The 20,129-nt window shown below is 43.5% G+C and overlaps 1 protein-coding gene across 1 annotated transcript in view; it reads left to right on the top strand.

Moving 5' to 3' along the window:
• Positions 1–2,214: 2,214 nt before the first annotated feature.
• Positions 2,215–20,129, top strand: part of rnf217 (ring finger protein 217) — a gene marked incomplete at both ends in the record, with an annotated part of 32,010 nt that continues 14,095 nt past the window's right edge. Inside the window, 3 exons of the mRNA XM_080744742.1 lie at positions 2,215–2,956; positions 5,185–5,382; positions 6,532–7,136. Coding sequence (XP_080600868.1) covers positions 2,215–2,956; positions 5,185–5,382; positions 6,532–7,136 — 1,545 coding nt within the window. The remainder of the gene's footprint in view (positions 2,957–5,184; positions 5,383–6,531; positions 7,137–20,129) is intronic.

Here is a 20,129-nt window from a genome sequence, read left to right as displayed (position 1 = left end):
GACCCAGACGGATCCCACCCAGTCTTTAGCTGTCTAGCGCAGGGGTCTTCAATAGGGGGTCCGGGACCACTAGGGGGTCCTCAGAGTTAGTACAGTGGGGCCGCCAAATCTTTGTGTGATAGGGATTTGTTTTATTTTGTTACGAAAATAGCCGATCTACTTGTTTTCGTGTATAGGTTTGGTGTACAGGGAAAAAGGACCAGACCAAGTGCAGAGCCAGAGGTTAAGTTCACAATGTATTGAGGGTTTAAGTTGTTAAATGTCTGAAAACGCATTAAACCATTGCTTCATCTCTCTGACCCCTGGTCTAGTGCAGTGTTTCTCAACCTTTGTTCTGCATGGGCACACTTTTCATGTCCCAAGAATCCATGGGCACACCAACATAATACGGGGGGGTAAATATCGTCACTGTCGGGAAGAAACCTTGTATTGTATCTCCAAGTTTCAAATGTGTACGTTTCTTCGCAAAGTAAAGCCCTGCTTCATCATACAAGGCTGTCTCACAACGGTAGTGAAAACAGCAGATCTACAAGCACACAACGCCTCGCACCGCGAGGCGTTGTGTGCTTGTAGATCTGCTGTTTTCACTAGTTTAAATCATTTTTAAAACGATAAATACAATACTGGCTTTCAAGCAGTTTCAAGGGGCACACACACTTGACCCTTCTCAGGGGCACACCAAAGGTCCCCAGGCACAGTGGTTGAGAAACACTGGTCTAGTGGATCCCAGCCCTCCTCGCCTGTAGAACTGTGCTAAACAAACCTGGTTTTTGTTTAGTCTATTGCTCAGTGCTCTATAGAACCTGTAGCCTACTCCTGACCACTGTATCTGGTTCACACATACTGTACATGCCTGAATATTGTAGGCCTATCCCAGCAAACATTTTTAGGTATATTAGACGTCTAATATACGTCTAAACTTATACTAGACGTCTAAGTTTATACGTATAAAAAATGGTCTACCAGAGGTATAGATATGCACGTTTTTTAGACGTCTAAACTTAGACTAGACGTCTAATATACGTCTAATAGACGTCTAAGTTTATACCTGGGTCTAAATTTGTGAGAAAATGCAGAGCATCAGAACAGAACTCAAGCACCAGAGGCAGCGAGACAATCAGTTTTTCACTACTTTTGACGGCCGTTAAGGTCAGTTTTTCACTACTTTTGCCGGCCGTTATAAGGTCTAAATATAGACGTCTATTAGACGTCTAAATTTAGACCCAGGTATAAACTTAGTTAGACTATAAACTTGCATATCTCTGGTAGACCATTTTTTATACGTATAAACTTAGACGGCTAGTATAAGTTGTTTAGTGGGATAGTAGGCCTACTATAACGTAACAATGTCAAGGCTGCTTTTATTTACGTAAGTATTATTTCCATTTTTGATAGGCTACCTTATTCGTCTACTCCACTACATCTAAGATTAAAATGTTGTACTTTTACTCCACTACATTTTGACAAAACCAAGTAAATTACTATATATTTAAGCAAATTATTAATTAAGTCTCAAAAATGTATTGAAATTAGCCAAAGTAGCTGTACAATACTAGGGCTTGTGTGGCCAATGATCAATAATTAGGCTATTAGTCCAATAACTATATGGTTCTGAAAATGGAAATTCAGGCATGTATAGGCTAATTTTACTTGTGAACACTTTTGTACTTTAAACTTTTAAAGTAAGATTTTGAAACCAGGCCTTTTAATGTAGGTCAACTTGTCATTTTACACACAGTGGTATGGTATATTGCTACTTTTACCTATTAAAGTCCCAAATCTGGGCACTTCTCTTTCACCATGGTGGAGGTAGTCTCGCGTCACCAATCTTTTATAACAGTGTAACAAAAGTTTTTTTTTTCACTGCTCAGCGCTCAGATCCGGTCTAGAGCCCGCCCACTAAAGTATGTACACTCACACGTACTTCAAGCATACAAAGAGAACAGGTTCCGTATCCGCTCCAGACCGGAACCACATCCTGGCAGTGCAAACTATCCTCCCCAGTGAAGTCTCATCCCATCGCTCCACCCAGTCATGCTGACGCACACGCGGAAGGAAAGGAAGCTCCCAGCAGCAGCAGCACTGCTGCCAGGCTGGGCTGTTGTGTAGTGTTTGTTTTGGTGGTGGTGGTAGACTAGACAGACTAGTGGAGGTTATATCCTACACACACACAGCAGCACACACACTATTAAATCTCGGTCCATCCATGATCCCATGGGGAGGACAACGAACAACAACAACACATCGCCGGGGATGGAAGAATATGACCCTCCGCCGGACACCAGGGGAGTTTTATGCCAGAACAACAACAACTACAGCAGCAGCGGTGGCGATGGCGATAAAACGCCCGGCGTCATCAGCAGCCTGCAGGGCGAAGAGAGGAGGATCATCAAGCCCTCCTGTCCTCCTCCGGTCAAACTGTCCTCCTCGTCGCCGCCGCCGCTGTCGGTCACAAGAACACAACAACTCAACAGCAACAACAAGCTCTCCTCCTCGGCCGAGACTTCCTTCATCATCGACGGCTGCAAAGTTGAGAGGAGTCGGTCCTCGTCGTCGGTCCTCCTCCACCGCCGCCGGGACTCGAACCAGCTGCGCGTCGTCGCCACCAGTGCCACCACTGGAGATCTGAGACAGTATGTTGGTGATCTGAACCAGTCTGTTGTTGTCAGCAGCACTAGAGATCTAACTACTAAAGATTTGGACCAGTGTGTTGTGACCATGCCCACCAGTGCCACCACAGCCAGAGAACTGAGTCAGTGCCATGTCAGCAGCAGTGCCACCAGAGATGATTCGTGCCATTTAAGCCAGTTGTACGTGTCCAGGAGGAACTCTTCTTCCACCACCACTGCTTCCATCATCATCAGTAGACACGGTGAAAGACGTCATGATGATGGGGAGCAAGATGGGGAGGAGGGGGAGAAAGACGCAGCAGCAGACAGCAACAACAACGACCACGGTAGGGCAGGGCGATGTTATGCCATGTAAAGTACTATGTTCTATCCTGTCTTTCAATGTTATATGAGGTACATAAAGTGGTTCCTGTGTAAGTAAGCCGTAAAGCTTACTGGGATCTCCTTTAGGTTGACCTTGTACCAGTGATTTGTGCTGTCATGAAATTGTACTTGTTTATTGCAAACTGCTAATACATTCTTCAATCAATCAATCAATCAATCGATCATAGATAGATATTGTGATTTGACACTATATGGTTAATGTTTGTGTGTGTGTGTGTGTGTGTGTGTGTGTGTGTGTGTGTGTGTGTGTGTGTGTGTGTGTGTGTGTTCTTTTGTACATTGTGATGTGCCTTAGTTACAGTAAGTGTTGTCTTAATTCCTGGTTAATCTCCTAGGTTAGTGATTTGTTCAGTTTTGTTGTTACAATAAGTGTTAACTAGAACTGCACTCTGTCAAGGTGCCAACTTTTGTTTTGTGCACAAGTAGGCCATGAGGTGCGTTCACCACTGGCGATGCCAGTGACATCACCACTGGCATCACCAGAAATGCTGGTCCCTGATTGGGCTACAGGCTTAAACACACACTACCTACCAGTACCTACCTACCTACCTACCTACATACAGCCGAAGGCAGTAATTAGCTCTATATTCCCATGTTAAAGACCAGGGGGGCCAGCAACTTTGATGATGTAGAGGGCCACATTCACTCCAGAGGGCCTTATTTATTGCATAACTATGTACCTGAACTCTTCACCAGTAGTACTGTTATACTGCTGGTGGTTCTCAAACCTTTTCATATCAAGGACCCCTAGATTAATGTGTTGTTGGCCACGCATGTTAAGAAGAACTGGAACAGCTTTAAATGGGTAATATGTCACTTTTCAGATGTTGACCTTCTGGCCGCATTAGTAAAGGTGGGGTGGGGGGCCGCATGTGGGTCTGTTGCCCAATTTGTAGTCTCAGGTGGCCAGACAACTATTCCACAATCTCCATTCCATTTCAGCTAAGCAGCAAGTTATATATAAGTAAAAAGTAAGTAAGCCTTACCGAGCCATGACGGCAGGAGCCTATCTCTGGTTTCTGTAGTGTGAGGCAGCTTGATGTACTGTACAAGTAGGCCTACACCCCCTGGACATGACACTAGTATGTCGCAGGGACCCCCCAATCCAACCCTTGATGCTGAGTGCTAAGCAGGGAGGCACTGGGTCCCATTTTTCAGACCCCGCCGATCGAACCCCAGCCTCCCAGTCTCGGGGCGGACACTCTAACCACAAGGCCACTGAGCTGTTTCAGTGGCCAGCTATATTATGCTTAGACGATTTTGATTTATATGATTGTTTTAATGATATTTAAAGTTATACCATGTAACTTTTTTTATAAAACAAATCTTAAAATTGTCCTAACTGTTAAATCGCTAAAGTTTTAGAACCCCCACTCCGTTAATTTCAGCTTCTAAAGCCCTCTCTTTATATGTTTTCTATGAGCCGTGAGGGGGGGAGAATTTCGCGGCAAAATGACGTCATCTGCATCATGTGTATACGTTGGCCAATCATATTGCAGATCATAAACACATGGTACACTACCGGCCAATCACAGGCGCATCTTGCTGACTTCTCAGGAAGTAGCTTGCCTCAACATAACAACAACATATCCTCGGGTGAAGGAGTCAGTTTCTCTAGAATGCCTGAACGCACAGGAACCAGGGACCCCTCTAAAGATAGATCTCGGCGAGCTGCAGGCGGACGCGGTGGTGAGTGGCCCGGTCCGCGGCGAAAAACGGCCAAAAGACGCGGACGCGACCGCGGTTTGCTATACAGCTCTGACCACTAGTTGAGCAACTTACACAGTATAGCTTTAATGATACTATTTGTTACTTTTGTCAATTGTCATCGTCATAGATAGTCAACAACTGGCCAATAGAAAAAAGATAGCAGTTCTGTTCAGACGTAGAGCCTATGGGGTTCATTTGTCATCTCACATCTTTCCACAAAATATTAGAAAGCGCTCAATAGTGGGCTCGATAAAAGCCTGGCTCAATAAGCAGGATCGATAAGGTTATAATTATCAATAAAAATTAACAAGCTCCATCCCTACTCCTACTGACTCTGTTTTTTGCCACTCAGTAGGCGTTCCAGCATAACTTCTGGTACGATGATGTCATGCGCAATTGCGCATACCCTCTATTATCAGAATATATCACTTTAACCTTTCTCCGTATGGTTGCCCATCAGCCCCTCCCCCGGACCACCACCATGGAGGAGGTGGAGGAGGAGGAGGAGGTGAGCAGAGGAGAACCAGTGCTGTGGAGATGCTGAGGAGGAGCCTGGTCTCCGTCTCCAAGTCTCCGTCTCTCAACCTCAACAACAACAACCGGCTCCAGCAGCATCAGCGCAGCAGCAGCCACACGGACGCCAACAGCAACGACAGAGGTATTAATAAGACATAATATTACATATCGTCGTTGTCGGCTGGAAACCTCGTATCTCCAAGTTTCAAATGTGTACGTTCTTTCGCAAAGTAAAGCCCTGCTTCATCATACAAGGCTGTCGCACAAAAGTAGTGAAAACAGCAGATCTACAAGCACACAACGCCTCGCACCGCGAGGCGTTGTGTGCTTGTAGATCGGCTGTTTTCACTAGTTTAAATCATTTTTAAAATGATAAATGCAAAACGAACGGTTTTGGACATACAAGGTTTTCACCCGACAACGACGATATAATTTCCCGATCGCAATTATTTCAGATAATCGTCATAATCGTTTAGGGCTGGGTACCAGCCTGTTAGGCTAGTTTCTGTGGATTCGTTTTGTCACTTTGCTTCTCAGTGTGGCCAGCCTCCTATTTCCAAGGGAGGCGGGACATAGAAAACCAGTGGAAACACATTCGCGGCTTCCGATTGGTCTGTAAGTGTGTGGCGGGACAAATACACCAGTGTGTATTGGCTGGCTGATAACGTATAACTACCCTAACCCTACTCTGATTCGCTGGAACAACATCCAATCAGCAACGACGTCGCCTACGTCACAACTTACAAGTGACGTTGGGAAAAACGAGTCAACTGAATCGTGTCCAGACTGAGAGGCGAAGTGACAAAACGAATCCACGGAACGTAGCAGCCTGGCACCCAGGCTAATAATTGTTTGCATGTTGAAAAATGTTCAGTAACGAGGAATAGCGGATCTACAAGCTTTCAGTTATTTGTCATATCTGCCCTGTGCAATTTGTGATTGATTACGAAGCGTAAAAAAACAAACCGAAATTATATTTGTATTCATAGTGTTCCAATGTTATCGCTAGGCCTGTCGCAATTATTTGAGCTAATCGCTCACAACGCATCGCGATGCGATGCGTTGTGAGCTTGTAGATTGGTTATTTCCACTATAAATGAATAAAGAATAAACGTAGTAAATATGCCAGTCATTCCTTCGTCTTCGTATATTTTGTGCATACATTATTTGTTTGACAATTAATTGTCATGTAAAATGTCATAATCGTGACAGCCCTAGTTATCGCTAGTAACAATTATTTGCGGGACAATTAATCGTCAACGTATTAATCTGTAATTGTTGACACCCCTAGACCGAGGGAGGAGTGGCGGCCGGATCCGTGCCACCGATCGCCAGCGAGACGAGTGTGGCGACTGCCAGAAGAAGAAGAAGTCGCGTTCGGAAGAAACGACGGATGAGCAGGGTTCGACCCCGTCGCTGCCGGTGTCGGATTCGCACACAGTGGATTTGGCACCAGAGTGTTTCCACACCGTTAGCGGAACGACGACGACTTCGACGTTGGACGGGTCGCTGTCTGCCGCGGGCGCCGCCGTGAGGGAACACGTCTACTGCACGGTCTACTGCATCGTCAACGATGACCGTCGCAGCATCGCCAAAACAACGGACGCTGAAATCAAAGTCGCGGAACTTATCGATCGGTCCGGGGAACGGAGCGGAGAGGAGTTCGAGTCTGGACGGGAGGATGAGCGGGAGGAGGAGGACAGCGCCGTGTACGGTTCAATTCCCGAACCGTACACGCTGGACGACCTGGTGGACCCCCTGTCGGGGGAGGAGGGGGGCGTGGGGCGCGCGGTGCGCTGCTGCCGCGTCTGCCTGGACGACAAGGCCATATCGCCTCTGCACTGCTGTCGCAAGGCCGTCTGCGGAGAGTGTCTGAAGATGTACGTCAGCTCCCAGGTATGAGAGAGAGAGTCGCACGCACGCACGCACACGCACACACACACACACACACACAGGGCTGTCACAATTATTACAGTACATAATCGCCTAATCGCAATTATTTGACATAATCACAATTGTTTTGTCATAATCGTCATCATTTTTTACATGTTGAAAGTATAAAGTTGTCAAATATGTCAGTCATTTCTTTTTATATTTAGGTAATATCTGCCATGTGCAACTTCAAAGCCTACAAGCCAAACAGGAATGTAATTGTCAACGACAGAAACACAATTACAATGTTAATCGCAATTATTTGAGTGACAATTAATCGTCATTAAAATGTCATAATCATGAGTCTCATGACAGCCCTACACACACACACACACACACACACACACACACACACACACACACACACACACACACACACACACAGACACAGACACAGACACACACACACACATGCAGCTAACAAGGTGCCACAAAGTGACGCCTTTAAGCTTGTAGTTGTAGATTTATGGCCTATCCAGTCCACATAAAGGAGAGCATACAAGGAAACTAATATTAAAGGTGTGGTAAGGTTACATTCTCAGAATCATGGCATATTATGCCTTCTAGATATGAGAAGCATATCACTCAGTACTCATGGGTATAACAAACAGCACCAGCCTTTTATTCTTTGGAGACACACGTACGCCATTATTTATTCAAGTGAAAACAACTCGGTGTTCACCATTAGAATTGCATTACAGAACATTTGTTGTCACAGCGCAACATAATGGTGAAGTAGTTTTGGGGCTTTTATGCCTTTATTGATAGGACAGACTGACAGAAAACAGGGAGAGAGAGGCGGAGTAACACACAGCAAAGGTTGTCGGGAACAGGATTCGAACCTGCGGCACGTATGCACCTGGTCCGCGATTCTGACAATATAACCATATCTTTTGAGACACATGCAAGGTTTTGCACGGGCCAAACAATGAATCATGTGATGACGTTGATGCCCTTCCCCTATTGGCTCATACTAGGACATGACGTAGGTATGTGTATCCAGAAGAACACCTCCTTTTTGGGGCTACTCAAGTACCCTCTCTAACTACCCAACCAAAGCTGTGGCCTGGACATGTCCTTTACAAATAAGCTTAGGTTTGAGGTGGCATGTAGGAATGGTTGGTTATTTTTTGGCCAATAGTGTGGTTGCTTAACCCTGGTTTTTGACATTATCAAAACGAAGCGGATAAAAGCGCCAAACTTTTTTTGCACAAAAAACTGTTCTTGGGCTAGAAATGGCCCCCAAAAACACCCCAAAAACTGTGAAAAATGGTGACTCATCACTAAACCATCGTTTTGTGGGGCCATTTCTAGCTCAATGAAAGTTTTTTGTGCAAAACAAATGCTTGCAATGGATTCAGAATCGTGACAAACCTCTAGTTAGACCCCTCACATCCTACTTAAAGCAGATTTTGTTTTCTGGGTATTTTCCTCCTGTATAGAAAGTCGATGGGAGCCCAACTTGATATGGATATTATATGGGTAAACATCAAAATAAAGTTTGGTACCCACGGCTAAAATCCATCGTTAGGTCAAAGCCTCAAAAAAAGTTCTGTGCTTTTGTCCGCTTCGTTTCGATAATTTTGTTAAGCCAACCCACTACAAGGCTTCCTCTAGGTCAGGGGAGGCAGGCTGTCTCTAATACACTAGTACAGACACTTCTCTGGTCTCTTAATTAAGCACAACATCAGGTGTAAACATGTCTTATCGGAGATGGAACATTTACAGTGCATTCTCACTGTTGATGTGAAGTTGTTTGATATGTGCTTCACTATGAGGTAGGGGTGGGCAATATAATCGATATGGCAATACATCGCGATAGTTTATTTGCCAATACTGTATCGATACTTCAGGCAGTAGTATCGCGATACTTTGAGGAAAATAAAATATGTTCCCGTGCATAGGAACCAATAGTAGAAGTCCGGTCCTGACACTCCGCTGCCTCTAGATGTCTCTTTCTATAGTAGCTACTTCACCTTCCCACAGTTCAGTGAGTGAGGTCTCCCGAGAAAAATGCTGCAAACGACGAAAACAACATTAGAGCAGCGCCTTCAGCTTTTAAAGCTGATATATCGCAATAGTATCTATCGTATTGCAAAGATTCGCTAAATATCGTGATACTATTGCATCGTGAGTCGTGACCCAAGTATCGTGATATGTATTGCATTGCGAGATTCTTGCCAATATTCACCCCTACTATGAGGTCCAGTTAACTATTCCGTCGCTGTGTGTGTGTGTGTGTGTGTGTGTGTGTGCGTGCGTGCGTGTGTGCATGCGTGTGTGCATGCGTGCGTGCCTTTGTATTAAGGCTGGGCAATATATCGAAAATATATCGATAGCGAGGTATCAACATGTGAGGCATACATATCGGCGAAGACAGCTTGAAATGAGGTATTGGTGAATGTGTCAAGGGAGGGGGTTCCAAATGATCCCTTATTACGGGTCTGTAAATCTGAGGAGTCCATTTCGTTCCATTTGTCAAGAAGACACTCATTAAAACATAATCATTTTCAGAGAATATACAGTATCCCTATCCGGCGGGAACATTTGCACAAAACAGCGGTCTATCTACAAGCTCACACATCATTGTGACTTGTGACTCGTGAGCCCATGTACTGCAGAGTATGCCCCCGGTCCAACTAAGTCAGGGGTCTGCAACCCAAAATGTTGAAAGAGCCATATTGGACCAAAAAAAACCCAAAACAAATCTGTCTGGAGCCGCAAAAAATTATAAAAGCCTTATATATCGTCGTTGTCGGGTGGAAACCTTGTATGTCCAAAACTTCGTTTAAAAAATGAACTAAACTAGTGAAAACAGCCGATCTACAAGCACACAACGCCTCGCACCGCGAGGCGTTGTGTGCTTGTAGATCTGCTGTTTTCACTACTTGTGTGCGTCAGTCTTGTATGATGAAGCAGAGCTTTACTTTGCGAAAAAAAAGAAAAAAAAAAAAAAAAGAAAATTGAAACTTGGAGATGGTTTCTGCCCGAAAGTGACGATAAAAGAAATCGTTAAAACAAAAAATATTTTTTTCCCCCTATCTTTTTCCATTTTCATACATTTTTGAAAAAGCTCCAGGGAGCCACTAGGGCCGGTGCTAAAGAGCCACATGCGGCTCTAGAGCCGCGGGTTGCTGACCCCTGAACTAAGTATTAGTTTACTAAGTATAGAGGAGTTGAGTTGTTCATCTTGTACACGTTTCCCCAGGGACACTAGCAGACACATGGTTCTGCATGTGTGTGTGCACACAATGTGAACAATGCCTTGTTCTCAAAACCGTTTCTTTCACTGTCTTGCTTACTCCTGAGGTAACATACAGACAGACAGTATGTCTTATGATACGGTGCGGTAGCCTAAGTACCCGAGGTAAGACGTGAGGACTGTGCGTGAGCATAGCAGTAGATATACTGTTACTGTATACTGTAACTAGGCCTGTCACAATTATTACATAATCGTCTAATCGCAAATTATTTGAGGTAATCACAGTTATTTTGCATAATCGCCATAATCGTTTCCAAGTTGAGGAATGTTCATATAGTTTCAAACGCTTTCAAAAAGTATTGGAAATAGCAGATCTACAAGCTCACAACGAAACATTAAATATTCAATTATTAAATATGTTGGTCATTCCTTTGTATATTTAGGTTATTTGCCATATCTGCCCTGTGCAACTTCAAAAGGCCAAACAGAAATGTAATTTGTATTCCAGTGTTAAGCGACCAAAACACAATTAAATCAATAATCACAATTATTTGTGTGCCAATTAATCGTCATGTAAAATGTCCTAATCGTGCCAGCCCCAACTGTACTGCACAACATGATATGACCTGGAGGTTAGTTAAGGTACAAGAACAATAATACAAAATCAGCGACATTGTACATGGGTTTATGGTCAAGGTGCAGAGTGTCTGGTTCTACGCTACCGCATAGACCCACATGAGGTAACTCTCACTGGTGTGTAATCCACAAGTAGAACAACATTGAGCTCCCTACCTCATGGTATTATAGTCTAGTAATTCTAGGAAAAAAATCCACTCAGGTTGGAAAAAATTGTGTTACATTCCTTGGGCTAAAAATGGCCCCAGAAAATGATGGTTTAGTGATGAAAAGTGATGAGTCATCACTTTTCATCAGTTTTGTGGGCGTTTTCTGGGGCCAATGAATGTTTTTTGTGCAAAACAAATGCTTGCAATGGATTCAGCATCATGACAAACCCCTAGTTAGACCCCTCATATCCTACTTAAAGCAGATTTGTTTTCTGGGTATTTTCCTCCTGTATAGAAAGTCGATGGGAGCCCAACTTGATTTGGCCACTGTGGGTATTTGCAGTGAGCAGATTATGGTAGATTTTTTATCCTGGCTAGTAGACCTAATTTCCTGTCAGAATCAGTTGAAAAACTAAATAACACAATTTTTTCCAACCTCAGTTTTATTTTTACTGGACTATTAGCTCAGAGCTGCATTACATGCTGCTGTGGAGAGTGGAGAGATCAAACCATCGGCGCTCTAGGTTCTGTAACTTGAGGCCACACTGTCAATGCTCCTGCTATGTGTCACAATGATGTCATGTTTTAACACCAGCCAGACGTCATGAACTACACACAAAAGATGTTTTTAAAACCTGAACTTTTAACACTAACCAAAGCTAGAGACCGTCTTTCTGCAAGAGTGTATGGTACAATAGAACAGTGTTTCTCTAATGTGGGTACTTGTACCCCTAGGGGTACACGGGGGTACTGCAGGGGGTACGTGAGGAAAAAACTAGAAAATGGGAATATATATATTTTAGTGTTATGGTCACCAATAAAACAGACCTTGTGTGAACCTGCTCATCTGTAAATTGTTAAACCAAATGACATCAATAACTTGACTAGTTCAACTCTTATTGAATAGAAGGCTATGTTTATTTGCCATTACTGTATGTTGTTTTATTCCAAACATATTGGCATGGGAACTGGACTTTTGGATGTACATTTTTCTAAGTAAAATCTCTAGTCAGAGGAAGGGGGTACTTGGCTTCAGAAAACAGTAGCTATAAAGGGTACTGCAGCCAAAAAAGGTTTGAGAACAACTGCAATAGAACATACTGTATATACAGGGGTCTTCAACAGGGGGTCCTCAAAGTTACTACAGTGTGAAAGGATTAGTTTTTTCATTAACCACTTGAACACTAGCATCCCTGTTCTGAGGGGAACATTAGCTGAAAACGTTCTGTGAAGTGGTTTGGTGTAGAGGGGGGAAAAGGAGCAAACCAAGAACACAGCCAAAGGTCAGGTTTTCTAAGTATTGTATTGAGGGTGTAAGTTGTTAAATGTCTACCATTAATTTACACACCACAACACATATCAGTGAAGGTTTCTATCTGCAACACAGCCGGGCATGGTGGCGCATCGATGGATGTTTCTGTTGTTAAAGTTGTTAAGAATCTGCACCCGGTTTGACCTCAAGACTTCAGTTCAAAGACTCAAGTCTTGCGGAGTTGAGCATGCCTAACCTTTAAAGTTATTGCTTTTTGGAACATATGACATGCGTTCAACAAGTGAGGTCAGTGAAACGGGTGAACTGTGTAGGATTTATTCATTAACCAGCCTCCTTGCATGGTCAACCTTTAACTCATTTGATAGCCACGAGGTGTCAACGCGTCAATCTCTTTGATGTCTCTGTGTGCCCATCGACGCGTTTGCCGCGTTGTACAGTAAACTATACTGTGTACTGTAGCTACTGTACTTGGCTTGACGAAAAACACTACATTTCCTAAAATGCAGCGCGAGATCACGTGACCGGGAAGTGCTGTCTGCCTCATTCACTTCCCTGTAAAGCTGCTACACAAACATGCAGTTTTCTCTAAATCTAGCTTTTAAATCACACAGCCCCAGAAAGTAAAGAAATAAGTTAAATTGAGCGGTAATTAAAATCTTACCTATCATTTTATAATGGACAATTACTTGTCGGGCAAGTGGGCATGACCTTTGGGCAAGTAGAACATGACTTATACTTGCCAGACGGGCAAGTGCCTCTGAGACCTTGTTGTCAACCCCTGGGTTTGCGCTGCCAGTTGTCTCTGAACACAGCCTTTGGGAAGATAGTGTTTGCTGTGTTTTCTAGTTGAAGTGGTTGGTGCATTATTTACATATACAGTCAGCACCTGTATGCTTATTCTACTAGGAGGAAGGGGGGTTTTAGCTCATATTGCTGACACACCAAAAGTCAACCTGGGTGTTTTAAAATGCACAACTGTGTGTGTGTGTGTGTGTGCGTGCGTGCGTGCGTGCGTGCGTGCGTGCGTGCGTGCGTGCGTGCGTGCGTGCGTGCGTGCGTGCGTGCGTGCGTGCGTGCGCGCCAACGAGAGACTGTAGTTGTAGCCTGTCAAACCGGTCTGTGGCAACGGTCAACACACACACACACACACACAGTGTGCTGTGGTGACAAACAGCCCTGTGAGCAGTGAGTATAGAGTTTCATTATGCCATGTAACAGTCATTTACATAATATGTGGGTGTATCACCACCTCATGCAGCCCCCATTGTTCTCTCTCTGGTCTTTGTCCATCTCACACAAGAGGTAATGTTTAAGGGTTTGAAATAGAGTTTAACATGATTTATATTATATTTATAGCATATCGTCGTTGTCGGGTGGAAAGTTGGAAACCTCGTATGTCCAAGACCGTTCCTTTTGTATTTATCATTTTAAAAATGAACTAAACTAGTGAAAACAGCAGATCTACAAGCACACAACGCCTCGCACCGCGAGGCGTTGTGTGCTTGCAGATCGGCTGTTTTCACTACTTTTGTGCGACAGCCTTGTATGATGAAGCAGGGCTTTACTTGGTGAAAAACGTACAAATGTGAAACTTGGAGATACAAGGTTGCTGCCCGACAGTGACGATATATAACATGATTTTATTATTTGTGGGGTGGCATAGCTCAGGGGTAGAGAAACCGTCATTAGAGCACGAGGGGTTCCCGGAGGGTTCCCAGTTCGAATCCGGGCTCCCCCCTGAGTTAAGAGTCCTTGAGCAAGACGCTGAACCCCCAGTTGCTCCCGGTGAGCAGGTTGGTGCCTTGCATGGTTTCCTCCGCCATCAGTGTATGAATGTATGTGTGAATGGGTGAATGTAATAATGCACAATCTATGTAAAGCGCCTTGGATGAAAGCGCTATATTAATGCACCATTTACCATTTTATAGTATTTAATTGCGAAAAATAGCTGATCTATAAACTCAAACCGTGTTGCAGCGCAACGCGTCGTGAGCTTGTTGCGACCATAAGTCGCAGTTTACTATGTAAACGGTCACAGCTTGACCGTATCTCTGTCTGTCTGTCTCTTATCGCCTGACACTGTGGTTCCCCTGACACATCACTGTGACATCACTTGTTTGTAGACGTCCGTCCGTCCGTCTGGACATATACACCTTTTTTACGGTCTATGGGTTTGTCGCTCTGACATCACTGTGATGTCAGGGGGACCACTCTTAACAGAATGGCTTTGCCGCTCTGGCTTCACTGTGATGTCACACTAACAGAATCCCTTATATGCCCATATATGGAGTTCTCTGATGTCATCAATATTAAGCCCATATCTAACAGGATTTCGTATGGGAATGCCCATATATGGAGGCCTCATCGGCCACATACCACACTAACAGAATCCATATATGGCCAAGAAGGACAGATGGCAAAGACAGCCCATATCTGCAGGGATCTCCTTGTATGGGCATAAAAGGGTATAACATACTTTCCATGTTGAGAAATGTTAATATAGTTTCAAACACTTTCAAAAAGTAGTGGAAATAGCAGATCTACAATCTCACAACACGTTGCATCGCAACGCGTTGTGAGCTTTTAGATCGGCTATTTCCACTATTAATGTAATTTTTTTTGTATAATAAATATGTCAGTAATTTCTTTCTATATTTAAGTTATGTGTCATGATTGCCATGTGCAACTTCAAAGTCTAAAAGCCAAACAGAAATTGAATTGTCAATGACAAATACACAATTCAATCGTTAATCGCAATTATTTGAGTGACAATTAATCATGTAAAACGTCATAATCGTGACAGCCCTAACCCTGAGGCGTCTTACTAGTAGGTGTGTGTGTGTGTGTGTGTGTGTGTGTGTGTGTGTGTGTGTGTGTGTGTGTGTGTGTGTGTGTGTGTGTGTGTGTGTGTGTGTGTGTGTGTGTGTGTGTGTGTGTGTGTGTGTGTGTGCGCGCGTGTGTGTGTGCGCGTGTGTGTGTGCGCGTGCCTTCCATTACAAGAAAATGAAGGGCAGAATATGAGAAGGTACTAGACTGTAGAGAAAGACTGACTGAGGGGAAACAGTGAAGTGAATTATGTAATCAGAAGAGGTGAAACAAGGTCATAAGACACTTTGTAGGACAGAGAGGAAATACTGAAAGCGGTCATGACAACACACACACACACAGGAAGAGGAAGTGATAACTTTTGTTACAGTGTTAAATGGCTCTACATTCTGATAGTAATCATTATAAAGTGTGTGTTCAGTAACAGGAGTCTCTCTGTCTCTCCAGCTCTTTACCCATTCAGAACGGGTACACATTATTGCGTATCATTATTTTATGCTTTAACTATTGAAAAATAGCAGATATACAAGCTCACAGCGCGGCACCGAGTGCCGCGCTGCGAGCTTGTAGATCTGCTATTTTTGGAAAAATCTTGAAAATTAGCGTTTTGACCCGATTCTATAAGTGTCTTTTGAATCCTTCTATGTTTTTTTTTTTTTTTTTTTTAAACTATGTTTCTATGTCAGCAATCTGGCTGGCCATCGTCAAAGAAAAGGTCCTTTTCACTTAACTCATACCTCGCGATCCCCGTAGAGACCGTAGATTTCCCGCTGTACCGCGCTGCCATGCCCGTAGAGCCCGCAAAGTTTAATTAGCTTTAATCATTATGAAAGGATTAAAAGTATTAGCGCAGATTTTCGCTGATTCTGGCTCTTTAGGCCCGCCCCCCTAACTGTATCCGGTCATTTCCGGTCTGGACCGGATCCAGCTTTCCGTATCCAGTCTGAGCCTGGGCCATAGTCCCGCCTCCATTGGTTTACTGTGTAACAGAAGTGGAAGCTACTGGGCGATGGAACGCTCGTTTTTCAATCTGATTTTTGCGTTTGGAAACTTTGATCCAGTCTCTACACGCCTGGATTATGATCCCCGCACATATCGTGCGTTTTGTGCGCGAACGTGTCCACGTGTTACCATAGCGCACAGTTGGCTTTTTTCAATGCTTTTTCATGTAAACACTGGCTGATAAGCAGAGATACAGCGTGGCAACGGATATGTCTTTTTCAATGGGGTTTTTTGTATTCGAAAGCTTGTCACCGAGTCTACACGTCTACTAGATGAGTCGCGCACAGATTGTGCACGATGCGTGCGCGTGCCCACGTTAAAAGGTAAGGACAATTTGGCAGCTGCTTACTACAGCTATGTTTAAAATGGCAGAGAAAAAGTTAACTAGAGCTCAGATAGTCTGTTCTTGAGAGACCATGTCAGAGGTTCTCAAACCATTTCACGTGAAGGACCCCCAAAATGATATGAATTTGGCCACGGACCCCCATCTCAAAATATTTAGTTCCAGGGACCACCCAGAAGAAAAATTTGAGTTACAAACGTTCGCTTAAAAAATACATATATTCAAAGATTTGCAAATATTTTCACGACTTTTTCAAAAATAGCAGATCTACAAGCTCGCAGCACGGCACTCGGTGCCGCGCTGTGAGCTTGTATATCTGCTATTTTTTCAATAGTTGAAGCGTTAAATAATGTTAGGCCTAAATGGGTTAACACTTATGCTGCCATTGTTTTGCCATAACTTATGTAGATTAGCTGCCATGGCTTTTTCCTATTCATTTACATGATTTTCGATGGCTCCGTGCACAGCTGTTCAAAGTCTTTCCTTTCACACAGAGAAGATAAAATCAAACTGCGACGATCCGTGTGTAAGCTATGGTCCATAGCAAACAGTGCCGTTTTGACCAAACGCGCGACATGGGAAAAGAAGCGGAGATACATCCATGTTTCTGCAGCCAGGATGAATACAATTCAATGTAGTTGAATTGTATTCACGATGTACAGTAGTATTCCTCGAGGCATCATGGGAAAATGAGTTTTTTCACTCACTCCCAGGTTACCATGGTAACCAGTTAACATGTTCCTCAATGTGATAATGTGGCCGCGGCACTTCACAGGGGTGAATCGTTATCACGTTCCCAAACGTGTTACTGATTTCGAACGTCGCATCATTTAACCCATTTAGGCCTAGAATTATTGAATGCTTTAACCAGTGAAAAATAGCAGATATACAAGCTCACAGTAGATCTGCTATTTTTGAAAAAGTCGTGAAAATGTGTGCAAATCTTTGAATATATTTATTTTCAAAGCAAACGTTTGTAACTCAAATTTTGCTTCTGGGGGGGTCCCTGGAACTAAATATTTTGAGATGGGGTCCGTGGCCAAATACATATCATGTTGGGGGTCCTTCACATAAAAAGGTTTGAGAACCACTGACATAGTAGTCTCTCAAGAAGAGACTAACTGAGCTCCAGTTAAGTGAAAAGGACCTTTTCTTTGACGATGGCTGGCCAGATTGCTGACATATAGAAAAAGGGTTTTCAAAAAACCTTAGAAGGATTCAAAAGACCCCCCCCCCCCCCCCCCCCCCCCCCCAGAAGCAAATATTTGAGTTTCAAATGTTCACTTTTAAAAAGATATATTCAAAGATTTTTTTTTTCAAGATTTGTTTTTGGGCTTTTTATGCCTTTATTGATAGGACAGTAGACTGACAGGAAATGGGGAGAGAGATAGGGAATGACATGTGGCAAAGGTCGTCCGGATCGGGAATCGAACCGGCGACGCCAGCAGGCATCATAGCCTAGTATGTGGTACGCGCCTTGACCACCAGGCCAGCTGGCGCCCCTATATTCAAAGATTTGACGAAGAATTCAAGATAAAAAAAAAAAAAAGCAGATCTACAAGCTCACAGCGTGGCACAGAGTGCCGCGTTGTGAGCTTGCATATCTGCTATTTGTTAATAGTTAAAGCATAACATAATGGTTAAAGCTCACAAAAACATGCAGTAGTCCTGGTTTCTATACTACCTCCCCCTAGCCAGCCAGGTGCTCCCCAATTCCCCTGGCGCGGCAGGGGGTGAGCGGAAACCAGGACTACAGGTTAGGTAGTTGGCACTGGGTGAGAAAATGGGTTGCAAAACCATGGGATAAAAATATATAAAAAAAAAGAAAAAGAATAATAATGTTGCAGCATTGAACAATGGTACTCACTCTTAGTTGCACTCACACTAACAAAAACACAATGCCCAAAGTGGGAAAAAAACAAACTCTCTTGGCACTGAGCTCAAACATCTAGCTCCTTTCACAGTGAAGTCAAAAGGTTGTATTTGGGTCTCCATGATCCTCTATTGAGACATTTAGATGGTGTCAAAGAAGGTCATGTTTCACCTATAGACACATGGATCTGACACAGATTATTATGACCTAGTGGTCAAAATTAAATTTATCCCCTGAGCAAGATAGATAGATAGATAGATAGATACAGGGTTCCCACGGTCATGAAATTCCTGGAAATATTTTGAAATTAGAAAGATATTTTTTCCAGTACTGGAAAAGTTTTGGAATTGATCAAGAGTCCTGGAAGGTCCTGGAAAAAATAGCTATGCATTGTCTTTGGTTATTGATTTTGTTAATACCTCTGAAATGACAAATTAAACATTGGCCAAATTGTCAAATATTAGAGGCAGAAATTGTGAAAATAGCAGATCTACATGCTCACAATGCCTCGTGAGCGTGTAGAATAGATCGGCTATTTTCACAATAAAACCGTGTTATACAAAATTCCTCAACTCCTAGTGCTCGTCAGGGCGCCGGTTCTCCAGTTCAAATATGATTATTTCGTGGGTCACGGCCTGTCTTTGGGCATTGCACATAAGAGTAAGCAACTCGTTATTGAGCTGAATTATTGTTATATAGTCCTGGAAATTGGGTTCAATATTATGGAAAAGTTTTGGAAAAGTTTTGGAAATTAATTGGTAAAAATGTGTGGGAACCCTGTAGATAGGTAAGGGATAATGAAGGGCTCCGCGGTGAATGGCGATATATAACAGACCGACGGCCTGATAACTCCCAGAGGCGCCAGCCGAGGGGATTTATCAGGCCGAAGGGATGTTATATATCGTCATTCACCAAGGAGCCATTCATTATCCTGCTTATTACCCGGCTACTAAATCAAATTAATAATTTGACTCAAAACTAAACACAAAACAAAGTATTTCCTTGTTTACAGACGGCTGGAAGTGTTCCACAAGTGTTGTGCTGGGCGCCTCCCCCAGCGCAACATGGTCGCCTTGGAAAACAGTGCTGATTAGATGGAATCCATTTTCTGATACTATGTTGTCTATTTCTCGCTTAAAATATTTTTAAAAACATTCTTGAGAGCAACATTAGGTTGTGTTTGTTTACATGGCTGACTGTTGGATATGTTGGATACAGCACAAGATTCACGCAGTGCAGCTTGACTGCAGCAGGTGTTCTGAGTCTTTGATTAGCAGCGGTCTGTTATAGAGCGGAGCGGTCTGTTATCAGTATCGGACCTCTGATTTCAGCGCTTGACCAATCAGAATCAAGCAAGCCGGGTAATAAATACCTTTATTATCCCACGGGGGATAAATCAGTCACCCAGAGGCAGCACCGCAGTTACTCTTTCTCAGCCACGTGGAGCCACTTAATATTAAAACCGGATTAAACCGTACTTCATCTGTACTCAAATTAGCCGGCCAGAATTTTCCGTACTAGGTCATTAAAACCGAAATAAATGATAATTATCAAAAAAAAAAACGATCGGCAGCTGTCCTCCGTCTCTTCTTCGGCTGATCTAAAAGGATCATTCTCTCAACCTTCTGAACCGGAAGTGCTTCTGGTAGCTTT

Source organism: Nannobrachium achirus (assembly GCF_963921795.1).
Source record: "Nannobrachium achirus genome assembly, chromosome: 16".
NCBI lineage: Eukaryota > Metazoa > Chordata > Actinopteri > Myctophiformes > Myctophidae > Nannobrachium > Nannobrachium achirus.
The sequence above is the reverse complement of the archived record's forward strand: the minus strand, read 5'-3'. Positions and strand labels throughout refer to the sequence as shown.